The sequence below is a fragment of the Meleagris gallopavo genome, chromosome 15 (genome assembly GCF_000146605.3).
Source record: "Meleagris gallopavo isolate NT-WF06-2002-E0010 breed Aviagen turkey brand Nicholas breeding stock chromosome 15, Turkey_5.1, whole genome shotgun sequence".
In the NCBI taxonomy this organism is placed as follows: domain Eukaryota; kingdom Metazoa; phylum Chordata; class Aves; order Galliformes; family Phasianidae; genus Meleagris; species Meleagris gallopavo.
In genome coordinates, this window is record NC_015025.2 from 16,169,626 (window position 1) to 16,191,321 (window position 21,696).

The following is a 21,696-nucleotide window of genomic DNA, read 5'->3' on the forward strand; positions in this document are numbered from 1 at the left end:
GGCGGGCGGGAGCGGAGCGCAGCGCTGGGCACGGAGCCCCGACCCCGCTATGCCGCACTCGGTGGCTCTGCGCGGCCCCTCGCCGTGGGGCTTCCGCCTGGTGGGCGGTAAGGACTTCAGCACGCCGCTGACCATCTCCAGGGTGAGCGGGGCGGGGGGCTGCATCCATCCGTCCCTCCCTCCTCCTGGGTCAGTGTTCTTCGGCTCCGGCGCAGATGCTGCTCGGCCCCTTTTGTAGTCTTTAGTTCCTAAGATTTGGGTTTAAAGTTGGCAGAGCGCTCGGGCTCGTTCTCGTTCTCAAAAGTGGGTCTGTGGGGGGCACCGGTGGGGTCGGGGCGGGGTCCGGTGCGTGGCTGGGGGGTCTATGGACTGGTGGTTAGACGAGGTATACTCGTAGTGCTGCATGACAGCCCGAAGATGCGTTCTGGAAGCTTCTTAAAAGCATCTCGGTGAGCACACAGTGGGCTCTGTGTGTAGAGAGAGCTGAGCCCCACGCACGGTGGGGTTGCACCCGTGCTCCACGCCTATGCTGCAATGGGAGCAGTGCCCAATGCTGCTCAGCCCTTCCTCTGGGTTTGGGGGTATCCATGGGCTCGGTAAACACTGAGAGCGTTGAGAGGCTCTGGGAACAGCTGGATCGTAAAACTGTTGTCCTAACACATAAAAGCTGTTTGCCATCTCTTTCTTCACCCGCCAAAGCCATGACAGAAAATGGAAAACATTTACCCTGCGCTATAAAGAATGAATTAGGGAAGAAAGCACCTCTTAAAATCTGCTGGTTTGTGTTGGAGCTCAGATGCGCCTATCGCATGGCTCCCAGTGACTGCTTTTGTTCTGGTGTCCCTCATGGGGTGAAGGATGGATGTGGGGGAGCTCGGGGAGGGTAGATAGAGAGGAGGTGAAGGGCGAACTCCTACCCCTTTCCCTTCCCTCCCCCCCAGCTGTGCAGGGTAATACTGAACTTCACAGTTGCCTCTGTGTGTCTGCGCAAGTGTTTCTGCTATGAAATGGAACATCTTAAGGCAGAGGAGGGAGCTGCTTCGCTGTTGCTTGAAAAAGTTTGGCTTAATGTTCAACAGCAGAAAACAAAGTCTGCTTCTGCACAGTGAGGCAGCGTGCAGCTGGGATTTGGGACCTCTGGAGGTGTGAGAACAGCGTTTATTGGGACAGGTCCTCCTCTGAGCAGAGGATGGTGTCATGGGGTGCTGCTCAGGTCATGGATCGGGCTCTCCTCCTTCTCATCTAGCTCCTGGTGCTGCCCTGGCTGGGTGGGAGGCGATGCTCCTGGGATGGTGCAGGGCATGATGATGGGCATTGGGCATACTGCAGTCCCCATCCTGGGCTCTGCTCCTACCTTAAAGAGCCCTTGCTGGCATGGGAAATAACACCCAAAAAGGGTGCATAGAAGGAGGAGCAGCTGGGTTCCCTCTGCAATGGTAGCAGTGGCTGGGGGGCTTTGGGAGCTGTGCAAAGAGCAGGTATGCTGCCGTGCTCTTTCCATCTCAGAATCATAATGAGGTAATTAAACTAATTGCTTGAGCAGCATTGAGGTCCCTCTGTTGGGCCAAACTGAGGCCGTGCCCCCTGGTCCCCCCACCTGGGCAGGGGGAGATCTGCAGGGATGCAGACAGAAGTGTGGGAGGGATCCTCTCCCTGCAGCCCATTGTTGAGACTCTTGGCTGGCTTTCACCTCCTTCCAAGTGCTCTCTTATTTATTTTGTATTAAAATGTCATTAAATTACAAACAGAGACTGTAAAAGGGAGAAGTCGTGGTGGGAGGAGGGAGCAGACCGTGGGGCTCCTGTGTCCTGCTGTGAGCATCGCCTGCCTGCCTGCTGCCCTCCTATGCTGCATGGGGAGCAGAGTGGGGTGCTGGGTGCGTGGCTGTGTGCTGCTGGTTACAGTGGGAGCTCAGGGGCTGTATTTTGGGATTTGAGATGGCTGTGCGTGGCTTTCAGACAGGTCTCGGTGCCAAAGGTTGTCTGCCTCTTTCTAATCCTACTCCTACTTGTTGTGAAATGTGAATTCCCTGTGTAGGGATGGGGGGTGGTGAAAAAAGTCTTGATTGCTCATAGGTTGGTTTCTCTGGTCTTAGCTAGACTGCTGAAGGAAATGATTTCTCTTCAGCCCCAATAGCCCTGTGTTGTTTGGAGCTCATGCTGCTGCCTTCCTGGAGAGCTCTTCCAAAACCTACCTGAGTGCCACTGCTCTGAGGGCAGAGATATTAAATTGGTGGAGACCAACCCCAGAGTGGGGCTGGGAGGGTAAGAGATAAAGAAGTGATGCTGTGAGTGGAGCTGTTGGAGCAGTGGGTTCTCAAACTGAGCCTTGGGCAGCACCTGCAAAGGATGAACATGAAGAAAACATAGCTTTGGCAGTGTAGAAAACAATGATGTCGTACAACACTGATTTGGAATAGGGCTTGAATGAGTTACTAGGGCTTGCTTTACCCATTAGCTCCCTTTGTGGCCACAGTTGCACAGGTGCAGCTGGTGGTGGTGAGTCCATCACTTGCAGCTGTTTCCAAGGAGCTCATTAAATTGATCCATGATCTATTTGAAAGCAATTCTTTTCCCTCTGTGCTTTGATAATGATAAATGGGGATTGCATCGAGAACAGCTGATGCTGAGCATGAGGGCTTGAGCTGGAGCATGAAGTTCTTCAGCCTTAGAGATGGAGAAATGCAAATGCAGATGGGTGGGCCTAGGGGGAGCCCTGCTTTGCTTTGTGCCGTGGTTACAGAAAGTTGGAGCTGGGCGTAGTGCGTTGTGTAATTAAAGGTTCCTCCTTCTAGGGATATTTATAGGGGAAGGGAAATGACCCAGAGCATCTGCTTAGAGTCTGTTTAATGACTCAATAGAAAGTGGGTTTGGAGCTTTGGTTCATTTTCTGGTAGCTGTCAGCTGCTGTTCCTTGGCTGAGAGGGGGGGTGACAATGTGGTACGCCATGCCAGGGGCTGCTGCAGTTCCATGCAGGTGCGTGGAGCAACTGACACAGTGCTGTGCCCATAACCACATCAGTCACTGCTGTGGGTCTGTGTGGGATCGCAGCTGGTCTGCCCTTTGTTGGGATTAGAAGATAATCAGTCATTAGTATAACTAGAATGTATTTAATGGCCTGAACTTGCCCGTGGAGCTCCTGCAGCAGCTGGCATTGCCTCCTGCTCAGCTCTGCCAATGCCAAGCACTGCTGCTGTTTGTCAAAGCCGCTTGGCTGAGCAGATATTGACAAATGGACTGAATCCAGTATTATTAAATGTTGTGTTGCTTTTTTTTTTCCTTAAATTAAAAGGCTATTTAATGGCATTTAAGAAAAGGACACAGTTGTTCTTTTATCCGCTGTCCCCAACATCAGTGTACCTGCTGGCCTCCAGGAGAGCAGCAGAGCATGCATTTTCAGCTATGGGTGTGGAACCGTAACACGAGGAGAGCAAGAAATAATGGGTCTGCAATCCATTATCTGGGCATTGTTTGGCAAGTTCGGGTTGGCTTTTCAACATAAGGGACTTTTCTGTTTGAGCAAATAGTTCTGTTGCAGGCTGAGGTACTCGAGGAGGGGTTCTGTCTGTGGAGGAATTCCTACAAGGGCTGCTGTGTTTGCTCCCCCCGTGCTGTGCTCCTGCCCACTGAATGCCGTGACCTACGGGGTGGATGTTCTGCAGGCTGGGGTGGCAGAGTGGGGCTGGGGCTGATAACCCCATAGGTGCCCACCTGTTGGCTACAGGGATGCAGCTGGAGATGCCAGCGAAAGGAAGGTGGCTTTCCCTTTGTTCAGCTGCTAGGCCATAAAGCTGTTCCTGAGCTTTATATGCAAATGGTGTGTATTGGATTGTTTGTTAAATGGAAATGACTCACTTTGCTGTGTGCTCTGAAATAATGGTTCTGATAGAGCCTAAAGCAAGGAACACCTCTGCCTTCTGCTGCCCTTCAGTTTTCTTGACTGTATGAAAGAGCTGTGTCACTGTTGCACATTTATGTTTGCTCCAACATGGTTCAAATGGGAACAATGTTTTTAAATGGAAGGAATTAATTTTGCTTGTTCTTTCACCATCCTTGGTCTCACAGTGATGGCTGTAAGGGCTCAGTGGAACATCTGTGCCATTCTGGTACTCAACACTGAATGTGAACTGAAGATGAACTCTCACAGAAGCACTACAGAGATGTTTGCTGCTGAAGGTACTGAGACGTGGAGGCTTCATTTAATAAGCAGAGTAAGAGCTGGTGCAGGAGACAGCAGCGGTATTGCATGTTGGAAGGAAAGCTACTGCTAATTACCCTAATCAAGCACGCTGATAATCCCAAGTGGGAAACCAGGTGGAAAGAATGATTCACAGAGGTCTATTCATACCCAGGCTGACCTTGGTGCGGGTGCAGCAAAACAAATGCAGCACACCCCTGAGAATGCTTCAGGCCTCCACTGGGTCGAACAAAGCAGAAAGGGCTCTTTTGGCTCTTGTAAGAAAATTGACATCACCTTCATTTCAGAGATTGAAAGATTGCCTGTTGGGACAGGTAGGCAGAGCTGCTTGGAGAAGTGCATGGGCGTAACCTGCTTGATGCAAGGATAAAGTAGAATAAAGTGAGGTATCGGAGCGCTCCTGTTGGTGTGGGCAGCATGCAAGGGAAATACCTGGGGTGTTTGGTTTGGTCTTAAACTTTTTGTTGCTCTGTAGCACAGTAAGTGTTGGTTAAACATAGAATCGTAGGTTGGTTTGGGTTGGGAAGCTCTGAAGGCCGCCTGGTCCCACCCTCTGCAGTGAGCAGGGGCACCCTCAGCTCGGTGCTCAGAGCCCCCCCAGTCTGACCTGTGCCTCTCCACCTTTAGCATAAGCAACTTCTTCCTTGTAACCAATCGAAATCTCCCCTTTTTCAGCCTGAAACCATTTCCCCTTGTCCTGTCACACAGTCTGTCTCCTTCCCTTTAGGAAATGAAGGGCCACTTGTGTAGGTGTTCCTGCTGGGGGGGCATCAGTCCTTCACTGCAAATATGTCACTATGGGCTATGTGGCATTAACGCAGACGGTTGCAATTCATTCTTCTTGCTTGAGGGAAGTGCAGGTGGTGTCTGCAGGTGACACAGTGAGTCCTAGAGCATGCACATCCTCTTACAGATATTATTTGAACTTCTGTTTGATTTGAGCTCCGTGTCATCTCCTGGCTCTCTGATACCCAAGCACTCAGTGAATTATCTCTATGCTTTAAGTCACCTGTGACCATGGGTGCTGGAGTGTGGGGCTGATAACGCAGCCAAAGCAAACTTGTTAACAGGAGGTGCACGCTGTGATTTGCTGTGGGTGGGGACTGCAGTGAGGCACCAGTGAGCGCTGTGAGTGTGATGGGTTTGTGCACAGCCGTGAGCACCACGTGTGCAGTAAGCCCTGCAGATAAGGGCTGAGGTGTTTGGTGTCAACTTCAGTGCTTACACACTGCCCCGAGCAAGAGGAGGATACCTTGGGTCATTGGCAGAGACATGGAGCACAGTGTGGTGTTCAGGGGGGTTGCAGAAACCTCTCTGACCATACAGAACAGTTCTCTATTTAAAAAAATCTCTGTGTGAGAGTATTTCCACTCATAAGTTTTCCAAACGTCACGAAGATCCCTTTGGAGCTCCTCCCTCACTCCATCCTTCTTGTCAACTGGAGAAGCAAAACCTTGCAGCTCATGTTCTTGCCCATTAAGCCCTATGTAATTCTGCAGAAATACTGTCCCTGAGAGCTGTCACCCACTGTAAGGCACAGAATGCTGCCTGGAAGCCCTCGGCACACACAGGGCTTCCGGCACAAAGGCCAAACCCTGTGGAATATCTCCATGCACAGATAAAGCAGGGGAAGGTGGTGGTGTGGCAGCAGCATGGGGCTGATGGCATGTTGCTTTCACAAGGCTGGGATTTCAGGTTTGCTCTCCAGCTGGGTGTGGGCTGCTTGTGCTGAGTGCCTTCTGCTTGGTGGCACTGGCAGGGTGTGCTGGGCATACTTTGAGGGCAGTTCTGCAAGCAGCTCAGGATTTGGCTCTGCAACGTGCCCATGGGATTCTCCAAAGACCCTTAGAGTTCCTAGAGATGGTGTGGGAAGTTGGGGCTTTCCTGCGGTGTTGAGTCTAACGGGACAAGCCTTAGGTGCTGCACAGCTTCTATATAAGCAATTATAAAAATGCGACTGGATTAGTGAGGCACGTATATTGGTTCAAAGCACAGTGCTTTGGAACACTGAGGAGCATCCCTGTAAAGAGTGCTCAGAGGATTTGGGGGCTCTGTCTCTGTTAGATGGCCACCAAAATCTGCTTCTTCCTGTGCTTGGACAGTGCTGCTGTCAGAACAGCCATGGCTGCACTGTGTGCTTCCTGTGAGCTCAAGTCTGCTTTGTTTAGAAGCTGAGAACTTTGTCACACTATCTTGAAAGGCTCTCCAAGGCTTTAATCAGGCTCTTTTTATCATGCTTGCAGAGCAGAAATTTTCCCCTGACTTGTCAATCTTAAATCCAAGGTAGTGTGTTATAGTGTGGTCTGCATAGGATTGCATGGGATTGTGCATCTTAACTCATTAAGTGCTGTGAAAGTGATTTCATTAATTGATGGGATGAGTTGTTTTGTTGCTGTAGTACTCAATACGTTCATCTGCTAACGTAACTTGTTAATGTGACCAATAAAGCTTTTGCTTAAGTATTAAGATGATCTTAATGGTCTTTCCCAACCTTAATGATTCTATGATTCATTATTCCAGCTGGTGATGTTGGCCTGGTTCTGGAGCTCTCTTGTGCAGAACCGCTGCTGGGTGGGACTGCAGTGCTTGGCTGCTTGTGGGGTGGTGGCAGTGACACCAGAGCAGCACTGGGTTCCTTCTGGGGGTTGGCTCTGTGCTGACTGCTTGTGTGGGGCTGGTGCCCTGCAGGGGTTGTGCTCTAGGACCGAAGGAATCGTGGTATGCGTGTTACAAGAGTCAACTCTTAGTGCAAATAATACTGCTTACCAAATAGATAGCTGGTGCTGGGAGCTGTGCTGGCTTAGTGGAACACTTGCCTCAGTGTGCATTATTTCCTTGGCCCAAAGTCAGATGCTAGCACTCAGTAAATCACAGCGGGGCCCCAGCGGCCAGATGAGAGGCACTGCTGGACTTGGGGCTTTTCCCAGACCTGCTCCAGAGCATCCCCGTGGCTGCTGGGTTGTTCCTATTGCAGCACAGCCTGGTAGTACTTCCCATGGGCAGTGCTGGGATGGAACTGCCCTTGATGTGGTGACACCGATGTCCTCAGTGGGGAGCAGTGCTGGGTTGCTGGGTTCTGGTGTAGGTCTGGTGCTGTTACCGTGCTCATGGTCCCCCACAGTCCCTCTGTGCTGGCACTGAGCTGGTGCTCTCAGCGTAGCAGCCGTATCTGCCACAGGGACAGAGCTCAGGGAGAAGGGTGGTGTGTGGGCATCTGCTTCCCCTTGTTTTAGTTCTGTTTCTTCTAGTGTTTTGTGTTGATAAACGTTCTTACACCTATACGTGCTGTAAGAGGGAAACAAAGAAGCAATCCATTACTCCTGCAGAGGGGTTAAATGCAGAAGGTTGTTCTCTCCTGACGGGGTTTGGCTCTGTTGGAGTTGTGTGTGTGCTAAGGGGCACACGGGGGGGGCTGGGTATGGATGGAGCTGCAGGGCTGTGTGTGCCAGAGGCTGTGATGGGGGGGTGGGGGGGGAAACGTCCACAGCAGCTCATTCCTGGCACTGCTGGGCACCTCCCAGACAAACAAGCCTTGTTGGTTTTCATAAACACGTCCTATTCTCAAGAATCAGCTCCTCTGATGGAGGCCCCTCTGGAGAGCACACAGCCCCGGTGACTTGGAGCAGATTGGTTTTGCAGCGTTTGTAACTTTGTGATGTATCCAGTTACTCTGAAACTCGTTCACATGCACACAGCTGGCAGCGCAGCAAAGGCCTCTCTCAACAGAGGCGTGGATGGATGGGTGTCTATGTTAGCAGCTCCCTGCTGTCCCCCCTGCTGCCCTAGGATTTCAGTGCCCTGCAGATGTGGTGTCCATGTAAAGTGCATGGCTGCACCCCCACAGAGCTGTAGCCGCAGAGCTTGAGGGTCGTGGCGTGAAGGGAAGCCCTGTCCCTGTTTTTGGAGGTGGATCCTCAGTGCTGGTTTGGTGGCAGCTGTTGTTGGGAAGGAAATGTGGCTTCTGAAGTCCTCAGAGCATTCTGGTTTGAGCTGACCCATGTCCCTCTGCTCCTTCCCGTTTACTTGTGCATTTCCATGCAGGAACCTGGAGGTTGGACTGCAAACATGTGCTACAACAAAGCTTATTACACTTAATGCTGTGCCCTTGTCTTCATGTCTTGCAGGAGGCTGTGTGGCTCCACACAGAGCAGGTAGGGCTGTACCACAGCTTTCTCCTGCCCTCAGAACAACGCAGTGGCACAGCCTGCTTTGCTTTGCTGTGGCACCTTTTGGTGCTGGTGGTGTCACACAGCTGCAGTTGGGAGAACTTTGACTTGGAGCATCTCAAGCATTCATCACTGACAGATGTGAGCTCTGGACCTGCCACGTGTTCTTGTGCTGGTTCCCAGACTATGACCCTGATGCTGTATCTCAAACTAATGTGTTCTTGGAGCTCAGCTCCATTTCCAGCCCTCAGTCATCTCCATGGATAGCATAAAATGCTAATATGAAGATGCTGCCAAAATAATCTGAAACAAACCAGAAACCGAAAATAGGAAACGGCAAAGAGCCCCATCTATGAGCAGCTTTTCTCCAAGGAAGGTATGATCTGGTTAAGATCAGTGCAAAGGGAGAAATGCATCAGACACGAAGAACAGATGAGAACAAGATGTGGTGGTGTTGGGTTGGGCTGTCAGCACAGGGCTGGGTGGCCGACACCAGGGGATGCATGTGCCAGCACGTTGTTATGCAGAGGTGTGTGTTTGGAGGAGCTCCACGGGCTCCTGCCTGGCATAGGGCAGGGCTGGCAGCTTCCCAGGCTGCGGAAGGAACCTGATGCTGGGGAATGCCATTGTTTCTAATGTGGGTTCAAAGAAAAACAACAGGATAAATTAATTCCAGGGGAAAGAAAAAAAAAAAATCTCTCTGGGGTTAAAATGCCCCATGTCACAACTCTGCAGCTGATATGCTCTGCGGTGAGAAATGCCTGCCTTTGTTTGCTCTGGGCTGAGTCAGAGGCAGCCAGGAGGTGGCTAGGCAGGTTTGTTTGGAGGAACTATTGAAGAGCAAAGGGTGAGCACTGATCTGCTCCGACAGCACGACAAAAGGCTCAGCATGGCATCAGCTCTGCTCAGCTGCACAGAGCGTTCAGAGCTTCCCGTGCACCTCCAGGTTCAGGGCACAAACTCTGTGGTGATGCACTTACAGATGTGCTTACCTGTCCTGCCTGTGTGTTGCTCCGTTTTGTCTTATCCCGAAAGTTAAAAGCATAATTGGGTTGATGTAAAGGAAAGGGTAACTTCTCAAGGTTTTTCTGTGGGCTGTGGGATTGACCCTATGTCTGACCACAGGCGGTACCCAGCCGTGTCAGTAGTACCTTGGGAAGGGAGTTGGAAGCTCTGTAAGGTTTTGATGTTCCTACACAAACAGTCAGGATGGGCTGTGGGGATCGATGGGCTGTGGGACATTCCATGAAGAGCTACAGAGTGACGGATCCTTGAACAACGGTCAGGAAAAACTGATGTGAAACGCAGCATCCCTGCAGGAAGCAATTAGGGTGACTGCTCTCACCCTTAAATTACATCTTTTTCCCAAGTTTTTATGTGCTTCTAGAGACTGATTCTCAGAGCTTGTTTTAAGGCCTGCGGGCTGAAGGAATTGGACTTGATGGTCCTTACGGGTGCCTTCCAACTCAGGATGTTCTGTGATGCTATGTTGAAGGAGGGCACTGTGGTGTTCGAAGGGAACCTGGGCACGTGCTGGGGCTGATGGGAGCCCCATGGGCTGAGAGCTGGCACCTGATGGCACCTCTGTGTGGCGTGAACCCCAGAGATGTTGGTGTGAGCCCAGGTGGGACCCGAGTACTGTTAGTTTAGCAGGACACACAGGTCTTCTCCAGAGATGAGCACACTGAGGGAGTTGTTACTCCAAGAAACGTTAATTTCTTTAAATTGAACATTCTTTTAAATGCATCTTCTGTCTTCTCGCCTAGATTAACCCTGGAAGTAAAGCAGCCCTGGCCAACCTGTGCCCTGGAGACATCATTCTGGCCATTAATGGGGAGAGCACAGAAGCCATGACGCACCTGGAGGCACAGAACAAGATCAAGGCATGCGTGGAGCAGCTGCTGCTGTCTGTGAGCAGGTGGGGACGGCCTGCTGTGCTGTGTCCTCAGCAGTGTATTGCAGTGGTGCTTTGCTCTTTTTGCTCTTTGTGCCCTTGTGTCAGTTTTGGTTGATCCTTCTGCAGAAGGCTTGCAGCCAACCCCAGAGCAGGTGTGCCATGGGGTTTGGTTCTGGATGCATCCCGGTGCAGCTGTTCTGTGGTTTTAGACACACTGAGGCAAAAGCTGTTTTTGAAGGAGCACTGATAAATGAGTGGGTCTGGATTCTCCCTCGGCACCTCTCAAGGGTCCTGCAGGCCGAGCAGGGTCAGACCCTACAGACCTCCTGTGGGGGTCCTGCAGCTTCTGTAGACCTGAACAGGAGAAGCACTGGGGCCCAAACCCCATTTGGGAGAAGCCTCCCATATTCTGTTGGCTCCTACCCATCGTTTTCCTAAATGTCTCTTCCATGAATGTACATCTGGAGGTGCTGCCAGCTACACGTGGCATTTTTGTTTCTTAATATTTCAAAGCAAAATGAAGGTTTGTTTTGGTTTCTTTGCTTTCTGTTGAAGTTAATCTTTTAGCTAAAGGCTTTTGATGCAAGTCACAAATGATCTATTCCTTATAAGGCTCCTAAATGGCTGCTGTCTCTTAACAGTTTTAAATAAATTTGTCCTAATTATCCACTTCAGATTAAAAAGGCATTTCCTGCTATGAAGAGCTGTCACTGAGTGTTTATGCTTCTCTTAGGAAATATGTGGCTTCTGACTGGTAGCTGGGTCCCAAAGCGTGGTGCAGCCACCCTGCTTGCTGCGTGAGGAGTGTTGCTGTGAAGCACAAACCTGGTTTTGTTCCTGGGGGTTCATGGGGCAGAGGCACTTGCAATGCCTGACTACTGCAGGGACCACGGAGCCCAGCCATGCCATAGTGGTTACGTGGCTGCTACTTTGGGAAAGAAAGGGTGAGAAAAGAACTCTTCATGCAGGTGGAATTTTTCTGGCTTTCACCAGAAGCAGTTTTCAGGAGGCTGCTACCAAGTCCTGTTTCTTGGTCCCTTTTTAGCCATTGGCATCAATTGGCATCTCTTTGTTCATAGAAACAGAGTGGCTTAGATTAGGAGGGACCTTAAAGCGCATCTCATTCCACCCCTGCCATGGGAAAGGTTGCCAGCCTCTAGATCAGGCTGCCCAAAATGTCATCCCACCTGGCCTGCAGAGCCTCCAGGGATGGGGCACCACAGCCTCTCTGGGCAGCCTGGGTCGGTGCCTCACAGCCTCTGGGAAAAAAATTCTTCCTGATGTGTAACAGTTGTCTCTCCTCCTTTAGTTTAAACTAAAGCTATTCCCCCTTGTCCTGTCACTAACAGACCATGTAAAAAAATCTGTTCCCCTCCTGCTCGTAAGCTCCCTTCAAGTACTGGAAGGCAATGAGGTCTCCCTGGAGCCTTCTCTTCTCCAAACTGAACAGAGTCAATGCCCTCCAACTGAATTCATAGGATGCTCAGCCCTCTGACCATCCTCTGGTCCTACTCCAACAGCCCCACATATCTCCTGTACTGGTAGCCCAGCCTGGGCACAGTACTGCGGATGGGGCCTCACGAGGACAGAGCAGAGGGCGACAATCTTTTGTTGAGTGAGATGGCGTTGCAGGTATTCTTTTTTTGCCCTGAACGTTGACTTTCTGTAGACGTGTCAGTATGTGTAGTGTCATCCTGTAATGCTGAAGTTATTCAGTACTTATATGTCCATGTTTATATGCAGAAGATAAAACTTAGCTGAATAGTGAAAGGGAACATTGTCATCACAGCAGCTTGAAGACTTCTTTCCATCTGCCCAGCCAGATGTGGGCTGTGCCAGCGGCCATCGCTCACTTGGTGCCCAGCAAAGCTCCAATTGCTCTGCGATGTGCCTGCTGGAGGTGGAAACTTTGTCATGCCTGGAACGGGCTCTGCCAGATGTGACTCAAGTGCCTTGATGAAATCATCAGATTTTTCAACTTTTTTTTTTAAATTCTGTAAGCTGACAGCTGTATGGCTGCCCCCAATTCATGGCTATAGAACAGGGACAGGAGGAGGGTCTCCCACCTGGCAGGGACTGAGAGAGTCAGGGACAAGCATTGGAAGTCAGCCACTGAATTGTGGGCATTAAACTCTGAGCTGAAGCTGTTGTGCATCCTGCTGTAGGAACCTGATGGAAGTTGCTGTTTTGAGGCAAGATAATTCAGGGGTTTCTGACCTTTATCCCTGCGGGTATGTTAGGACTAAGATGATGCTTTTGTTTTACTTCAGCATGCTGTGCTGACGGCACAGTGGTTCAGGAGCTGCAGCAGTTTTGCCCTGTGCAAGCATTGTGCAGTCCTGCTGTTCGCCCATATCCTATAAAGGAGGTGATTTGTTCTTCAGAGCCGTTTCCCATTTTGGTGCTCTGCAGCCCAGGGCTTGCTGGCAGCAGCGTTCGCTCCTCAGAGGAAGCTGGCTGTATCATAGAATCATATCTGAGAGTCTTTTCCATCCTTCCTGATTCTGTGATTCTGAGTGTATGTAAATGCAGATTTAAATCCCCTGGATGGATGCAGAGAGCAGCAGGGGCCCATGGGGAGGTCTGTATGTGGGGCAGCTTAGCTCACAGCAAGGCCATCACAGGGCCTTATGGTTGTTCAGCTGTGGGGTTCTTTAGAAAGCAAATGAGAGTTTTCTGTGACTCCTCCTGATGGGAAACTCTGACACCGGTGTCACTGTGACATGTAACAGGGTTGGTTTGATTTTCAGGTTGTGTTCAGTGAATTGCCTTTGACTGAAAGTAGGAAAGCCAGAACGGGTGAAAACCTTATGGGGAGGAAAAAAACAGGAAGGGTTGTTGGCCATCCAGTGGGGCAGGCACACAGACCTGGGTGTCCCGACAGCAACCTGACCCACCTGGGCTCTGTGTGCATAGGGTGCATAGAGCCCTATGATGGAGATGCAGTGGGAGATGCTGATTATCATTTATCGGGGTCACCTGATGAAGATTCTCAGTCACACTGAAGGGTAAGCAAATAAAGAACCAGGATGAGTGGTAGTTTGTGTGCAGGATAAACCTCTGGGGTGCAAAGCTTTCCCATGCAGCACAGACTGTTTGCTCCCTGTGCTTGGGAGGAACCAGCTGAAATGGGTTTTGTACTGGGATAGGGACTGGCACCAGCGAGGTGTGACTGTGGTGAACTGCAAATGGACGTGGGCCTCTTCCTTAGCACAGTCTGTCATTAGAGACCTTACACTGGGTTTGGCTCTCTTGCCCGGTGGCATGGCAGGAGCTGCCTCTGCTTTCAGTCTGGAAGAAGACAAACAGTGTTTCTGACCAAAGGCAAACGTGCAATTTCCTGGCAGCACGATGGGAAGCAGTGCTGAGAGCAGCCTGGCTCTGCACTGAGTGCTGGGAGGATGGCAGGAGGGGCATGCAGTGTCTCTGCTGAGCAGCAATGAGAAGTTGTGAGAACTGAATAATTGCAAGCTGGAAAATCGCATCTGGATTCTTTTTGATGCTTATTAAAATGATTTATTTTTTTTTTTTTTCTCCCCTTAAACCACCTTGTTCTCCTCCTGGAAGGCTGTCAGCCCTTGGGCTGGTGTATGCTGTGTGCTCTGGCCCTGGCACAACAGCACAGCTTGGCCTCTTCTCACATAATGCTATGTAGTGTTCTTATTTTTTTCTAAAGAAAGCCTCGCCTGTTCCTTTACACATCGGTGTCTCTTGTGGTTCTGGTACAGCCCTGGTTATTTGAGAAGACTTATTTCTTCAGATAGGGTTATGCTTCAAGAGAAAGCAGCCACAGAGCTCAGTTGGAGCTATGCTTTGCTGAAACCCATGTGAGACTGCAGCGTGGGCTCTGCTCTCTCCTGTTTGTCCCAGGGTAGGGATTCTCAGGAAGGTGCCTCCCTGGAAGAGGAAGCCCAGCGATGGGATTTGCCTGGACCCACACGTCGCTGACTTTCTGGAGTCCCAGTGTCTCTGCACGCATCTTTCTGGATGCTCCATTGGCCTGAGCCACGCTGCTGGGAGATGGAAGTGTTACAGTGCGCGATGTACCTCCTGGAAACTTGAGAACAACTGAAAAGTGAATCACAGCTTCCCTTCTGGAGCCATGTGAAGACGAACAGAGGGGAAAACCAACAGTGTTCCAGTGCCTGGCACCAGGGGAGAGAAGGCAGCAGCCCTACAGCTGCGCTCTGTGTGAGGTGCTGCTGCGGTAGGGGCTGATCCTGCAGCCCCATGGTGAGCATCGTGAGCATCCCCTCCTAGCAGGGCAATGGCCGTGTGAGCAGCAGGAATCACCTCTGCAGCTGAGACCTTAATGGTGGGAGATGGGCAGAACCCAAAGCTGCTGCTCTGCAGGGGCACTGAGCAGATGTGGTCATAAGGGAGAGGTGGTGGCACATCCTGGGCTGCACTGCTGAGCGCTGCATGTGAGCATGGAAAGGGCTGCAGGAAGGGATTCTTACAGTATGAGAATGGCTGTCAATGCAGAGAGCAGGAATGGCAGATTGCTACCAGGTGCAAAAACATTGCTGTGAAAATGTGTGAGTGATCCTTTGAAAGTGATATGGAATCTTTTTAGAAAACAAATTGTGGGGTAAAAGGTGTCTGCAGCTTGCTTTATCTGTTTTAGCCTTGTCTTGTTAATGACTCTGTTTCCCACGCAGCTTCATGTTGAAGGGCCCAGGTCAGGTTATTTTCCTTAGGATTGTCGGAGCAGCCATCAGAATAGAGCAGAGTGTTGTTAATGCAGAGTAATGATTTCTACATAGCTGACTTTAATCCCCTGCGATGTATCTGAAAACACTTTTCCTGTGAATTAAACAGCTTGTGTAATTGTGGTGTCTGAGCTCTCAGTCATTGTGTTGCAGAGTGGATTGGCCTCTGCTGTGCCTGAGCAGCACAGGGTGAGTGCCTTAGGGTGGCCCTGCTGAGCCCAGAGCCCCTAATGGGTCTCCCCGGTGCTGGGGATGCTGCTTTGGGTTCATTCCTGTTCCCCCAGGAGAGGGGAAGTCTCTGAGCAGGAATGCCCCCAGTGCTTCAGTAGACCTTGATTTCTCTTGGGTAGGGCTGGCTGATCCCCTCTGCTTGGCAGGAAGTCTCTGAAGATGTTGGATAGAACCGAAGCTGTGCCGTATCGATTTAATTTCAGAGCAGCTCAACTGGAAGCTGCTGCTGAGGTCAGTCTGGGTTTGTTCCAGCCATTGCTGAAGGCTGGTGAGGTTGTATCTTGTGTATGTGGGGAAACTTCTGGTTGCTCCAGGGGAGTGATGGCAAAGCTTTCGAGTTTCATCATTAAAACCAACTATGATCCGGCTTCTAGCTGGGTGCCAGCACTCTGACCGCCTCTGTCACTAAGTGTGCAGACCCACAGCTCTGGGAAATGCACATTTAGCTGCGCTCTGAGATGGGGTCGGTGGGTGGGGGGCTGCAGCCTGGCAGTGCTTGTGCATAGAGGATGTGCTGCTGCTTATCGCTCCTATCTACTGCAGGCAGGATGGCTTTGTGGCTCGCACTTATTTACTGGCAAATCAAAATCTTTGGGGATTTGTTTTTATATGAGCTGTATTCGGCATGTGGGCTGCAGAGCTCTGCAAACAGGAGAGTCAACCGTCTGCTCCTCAGCAATGGTGTGAGCTAGCATTGGGCTGATGCAGAGCGTGGGGGGAAAGCACAGAAACTAATGAGGTCTCTGCCAATGTAATTAGGAGCTTTCATTGTTCTGGGCCTCTCGATGAGATTCTGAATGCAGAATTCTGGTTCTGAATGTGGAAGCAATACATGCAGCAGCAGATGATGGTGAATGCTGGGAATGCTGCCGTTCCCAGGAAGGTCAGCTTCCTCTGTCCCAGCAAACAGCAATCTGGGAGACCAATTTAGGCAGAAAGGTCTGAGCCTAAAATCAAGTAATTGTGGTAGAGAGAGCTTATCAGAACGAGACATCTAAGTAGGAAAAAAGATCAACATCCTTCCTGTTGAAAAAAGCAGCGACAGTGAGACAGAATGGTGATTTGGAGCAAAAAAGCCTCCGTCCTCAAGACAGCATCCCCCTGTGCATGAAGGGCAGTGGCAGTCTTTGCTTTTTTGGGTTTTAGGTCAGGCTCTGAGTTTGTGGGGTGCGTGGTGGTGTGTGTAAAGCAGTGCTGCCTGCAAGTGGGTTTCAGTGGAAGATACTGAACCCAACACTCCTCATCACGGATTCCTGGGTTAAAACTATGCTCCTTCTTTTTCACACTCAGACTCTGCAGATAATTAAACCCAAACTGAACACAGCACATGTGGTCAGAGGCCGGAGTCCAAGCAAGGGCACTGGGCTGCAGTGAGTGATTGGTGCCTCCTGGAGCAAGAACACTTTCATTAAGGTGTGCGTGCAGGCAGTGAGGTTCAGCATGATGATGTGCACTGTGTGCTGCATTTCTCTTCTCACTCCTTATCCCTGGTGAGGATGAGAAGCAATGGAGCAGGCTTTGTCCGTTCTGACAGCAACATATGGGCAGTTGTATGGTGATGTCTTTGCAGAACCAATGTTATCTGCTTCCCATTTGGTTCCTGAGCAGCACAGACCTCCAAGTTGTGTGCTGCCTGGTGTGGCAGTGCTGGAGGGATGCAGGTGAATGAAAACTGGATTTCAGGACTTTCCCCAGCAGCTGCATTGAAAGGGATGAGATGGCTCATTCTGTACTTGCCTTCTCACTGGGAAGCAGCTGTTGTTCCTACTGTTTCTGTATTCGTTTCTGCCATGTTGTACTTGTATGTTCTTGGATATCTGTATCTGTTTTTTAGAAGCCTCTTTTTAAATCTAAGCTGAATGTGCCTGATTTCCTGTTACAGAGCTGAGGGGAGGAGCTGGTCACCACCCATACTGGAGGATGGGAAGGCACAAGCTTACCGCATCAACATCGAGCCTGAGCTGCAGGTAGGGGAGCAGCAGGACGGCTGTACTGGGTGTGCTGGGCAGCAGAGCTGGGTCTGGGAAAGTGTTCTCCTGGGTTTGTGGGCAGAAATGGCAGTGTGGGGATGGGGCAGAAAGCAGGGCAGGAGAGGAACTGGTGCCTGCCTGGAGCAGCAAGGCTGGGGCTCAGGGATGGAGCTTATGGTCCCCAGCTTGCAGTGCCCTCCCACTCTGCTTCCTGCTGCACCTGCGTCCTCCTCCTCTTTCCTAAATTTACCATGTCCTCCTAACCCTGTGGTGGTGATCTGCTTGCAGGGTGGTTGTGTGGGTTTGCCTATGGTCTCCTCTCTTCCCGTCTCACTCCTTTCTCCTCCTTTTTCTGTCTTTCAGCTGTTCTCCCCTCTGTCTTCAGCTCTTTCTCTCGACCTTCCCGTGCACCCTGCGTGTCCTGGCCCTGTGTCTGCAAGGTGATGGCACTGCTGCCTGCAGTAGCCAGAAGGTGATGGGCTGAGCTGATCTCGTCCTGCACCCATCTCCTGCCCATCAGGTCCTTAGCAAATTCACAGGTGACTCTGGATCTCCTCAAAAGGCAGAGGAAAGCTGTCTTTCTGCTCCCGTTCAGCATCCCAGCTAGCTGAGTGTGCTGCATGGGATAAAATTCTGCAACGGCCGTAGCCATTGTTCTCAAATACCACTCATATGGTTCTTCTCTGCCCAAAGGTGGTTTGTGTTGGAGGCCGTTCCATAAGAGCCCTTCTCCAGTGCTTGCAAAACCCCCGGGAGCAGGTGCTGCTGGCTTGGCTCTTCTGCTCATTGTAGCAACCAAGCATCCTGAGTGGACTCTGAGGCTCCAGGTTGAATACCAAAGCAGCTAACGTGATACTGCTGGGAGTAGCATTTGCTGTGTTCCCTTCAAGGAGTGAGGAACTGACCTGACAGCACTGGAAGTTACCCAACGATGAGCTCAGTGTGGGGAGGATGGGGTCAGGTCCTCTATGTGCCACCAAGATCGCTGCATTCACACCCATTGATGCTGTGGCCATTGCAACTGATTTGCCAAAATTTTGCTTTCCTGTGTGGTGAGAAGGGGCAGCAGATGGGGACGAGGGCATTCACTTGAGCTGCAGCACAGTGGCCATGTCCCTGCAGAAGGGACCCCTCTTGTCCTCTTGTCCCTCTCGCAGCGTGGGGACCAGCTGGAGCCTTGGCGTTGAGTTCTGGCCGTGCGTGCTTCATTAATCCATTACAGCAATCTCTCTTCTGACAGGCCTTCTTAATAGACTTTGATGTGCCCAAAACCCTATGAATAATGTTAAATAAGGAACAAATGTGCAGCGGTTCCACTGCCAGATACAACATTTCTGACATTTAATGCAGATTGGGTTTGATTCCTACTATTAATATATGCTACATATGGATCTTTTTAAAAAATTAGACAGTTACATAAAGTGTCATGAAGGGGGCAGGGATGGATTTCCCTGACTCCAAACCTACACAAACAATGTCTAAATCTGGAGCAATCAGTGGCTAACCTAAACACATCTGTGGCAGGGCACCAGGAAAGGCCTGGGAGCGTGATGGAGTGGGTTCAGGGAGCACATTCCTGCTCTTCCCAATGGCTGCAACCCAGGGGCTCCATGCAGCTGGTGGGCAGCAGCCCATTTCCCATTTCTTCTCACCCAACAGCCTCTTGGATCAGGGTAGTTACTGGATGGAAATCCACTTTCTGCTGGTATTCAGAGCTTTGCATTATCACAGAAATCCTCTGGCTTGCCCAATGCTGAGGATAACTGAGCTCTGGGAGTGCAGCCTATTGCAGAGCTGGCCATCATCCCATGGGAGAAGAGCACTCAGCCCCGTGTGACATCAGATCCATCCCTGCCATGACAGCTCTTGTTAGACTGCAGGAAGCAAAAGGCTTGGTGTCAAGTAATTGCTTGGCTCCAGTGTGCAACCTCGAGGTGCATTTCTTAGCATCTGAAAAAACACAGTCTGCTTTGAGATGCGAGGTTAAAACATAAATCCCTCTGGAATTCTGCTCTCAAATTGCAGTAATTTGCAATAGGTTTGGGGTTTGTCCTTGAAATAGTTTTAGGATACTTACCCCAAGTGGCAGAGCAGTTCATGTGTGTTGAGTTCATACGCCACCAAGTTTGATGATCTGGTTTACTGGGTGAGGGGGTTGCCCAACACGTCTCTGTGTGCCTGTGAGGTTTGTTCTGTGGTTTGATTTTTGAGTCATTTGAAAGCAAATGAATGTTCTCAGTCCATTGCAATGCGTTGAGCTGCTGTACTGGTAACCTATGTGAGATCATCTCTACCTCTTCATTACCAGCATCGTTAGCAAGCGAGCTTCGATAATCCCAATGCATGAAAGAGGAAAGAATGTTCTGTGGGTCAGTGGGGAAAAAAATAGGATGAAATTTTCAAAATGGTGTTGGTTTGTGTTTTGTTTTTTTTTTTTGTTGTTTGTTTGGTTGGTTTTTTTGCTATCCAAGTACCTTGCATAGCTTGCTCTCATCAAAAGTGAATAGGAGCTGTAATAAAATAATGACAGCTTAGGCGAATTTAGGACAAAATAGCCCTTCATCCAGTGGCATTTCCTAAGGGTAGGTGTGCTGTATTGTTTTCCTTGATAACATCTGTTCCAGGCATGACTGCCGGCATGGGGAAGGAGAGATAGCATGCTGCTGCACTGGGGAACACTTTTCACTGCCTGTGTGAAAGCACACGGAGCTCTGGTTGGTCCATAGGGAAAGCTGACTGCGGTTTCCCTTTCTGCTTATCTGGAATGATCATTCTGTGCAGCCACTCGTTATCACTTCTACATCCCGAGGTGCTCCTGAGCCATCAACACGATCAGTAAATAACCCTGAACACGGCGGTGCTCTCTGACTTCTCTGCAGGGAGCAGAGTGCAGTCTGTGCAGGAGGGCTCTGCCTGGAAGCATTATGGAACCACGAGGAGCACATCCTGCACCCTCAGCAGGGCGCACGCTCCCTGCTTGTCCTGCTTTCCTATGACAGTGTTAATGAAGCAGCTCTGCTCGTACAAAGCCCTCCTCTGTCTGCTTGTTAAACACACCCTTGCACGGCTGATATTAAAAACATGCCCTCTGTGCTGGAGCGGGCCAGATAAATGGAAACACATTTTGATCATTCTTGCCGTTCTTGGGTAACTTTTTCCGTTGCTGTGGGTTTCGAAGAGGCTGTGGGGGAGCTGGATCCCTTGGGGACAAAGGGCTGAGGGGCTCTGTGTGCTCCCACTGCAGTGGCTGCTCCTGGGGGTGGGGACCCGGTGCCCCCACCAGCGGCCGTGCAGCTCTGCAGTGCTTTGCTAATGGGGAGAGACTGTCCTGCAGTCAGATGTGTGCTGTGCTCTATCAGAGCAGAACACATGCGAGCACAGAGCTGGAATACTTTCCTAGCTTATCCCAAAAGCACTTTTTAATTTTTATTATTATTATTATTAATAATAATGCCTCGTTTTACATCCTGGAGCGGCTTCTCTTGAGAGCACTCCTTCAGCAATGGGTCGGTGCCTCCCGCCCCTCTGAACAATTCTGGATGTTAAGAAATCCCCAGCCATCACTTGCAGATGATTTAGGAACTTCCCCATCCGTGCAATTGCACATCAGATAGCTGCTGTCGGGGCTGCTGTAATCCTGCTTCATTTAGCACTGGAAGGAAATGTTCTGCTGCTCCTCTTTGCTGCTTTTGCTTCTGATCCCCCGCTCCTACACAGGAGGGACAGCAGGGCTTGTTTGGGTGTTGGTGTAATTACTCCTTGTGCATAAATCAAGGCTGCTGTATGGAGAGATGTGTGTCTCCAAAATGGGGTTTTGTGTTTTTGAACTCATGTCAGATGGTGGGGCTCAGCTCAGTCCTGCTCCGTGCTGCAACAGCTCTAAGAAATGCAATGGGGGCTTTCTCGTAGCTGGCAGAGGTTTAGCAGTTTCAGAATGTAATACAAAAATAGGCCAAACTGAGTCCTTATGGAGGAGGCTGTCATTGCAGAGTGCTGCCTGCAGCATCCTGTGCTCTGGGTGGTGAGACAGAGGGCTTTGCTGCTGGGCAGATGTCTGCAGGATGCATGCAGTGAGGAGTACGTGGCAGGAGAGCTCTCCTTTGTACGGTGGTTTGTACCGAAATAGAGTCTTGGCAGAAGAGCTGAGGTCCACTTCATGAAATAACTCACATTCTCCGTTCATCCAGCTTCAGCAAACTGTGTTCTTATCTGATGATCTTCTGAGCTGAGCCCGGCAAGCAGTGCTGTGCTCGGTGAGGCTGACACCCACTTGTTTGCACAGCAGCACGCAGCCAAGCCAGCAGTGTGCTCACAGCATAGCAGATCTCTGCCAGGGAGCTGTTAAAGTTTGTGTGGTGTGAGGGGGAGTTGGTGCCCTCCTGTCCCAGCTGCATCTCACCAGCAGCCAACCTCCTGCCCCACTGTGCTGCTCAGCTCTGTTCCTAACTGCTCACCTGAGGATGATTTGGAATAGATAGAGAGAAGTGGCTGCACAGCATGGGCCAAAGCTGGAGGGTCGATC

At 50.6% G+C, this 21,696-nt stretch overlaps 1 protein-coding gene across 1 annotated transcript in view; it reads left to right on the plus strand.

The window, feature by feature from the left end:
* The first annotated feature begins 6 nt into the window (after positions 1-6).
* The window catches only part of PDLIM4 (PDZ and LIM domain 4), a 33,181-nt gene continuing 11,491 nt past the window's right edge, over positions 7-21,696 (plus strand). Inside the window, exons 1-3 of the mRNA XM_010719250.2 lie at positions 7-142; positions 10,131-10,282; positions 17,087-17,171. Coding sequence (XP_010717552.1) covers positions 50-142; positions 10,131-10,282; positions 17,087-17,171 — 330 coding nt within the window. The 5' untranslated portion in view covers positions 7-49. The remainder of the gene's footprint in view (positions 143-10,130; positions 10,283-17,086; positions 17,172-21,696) is intronic.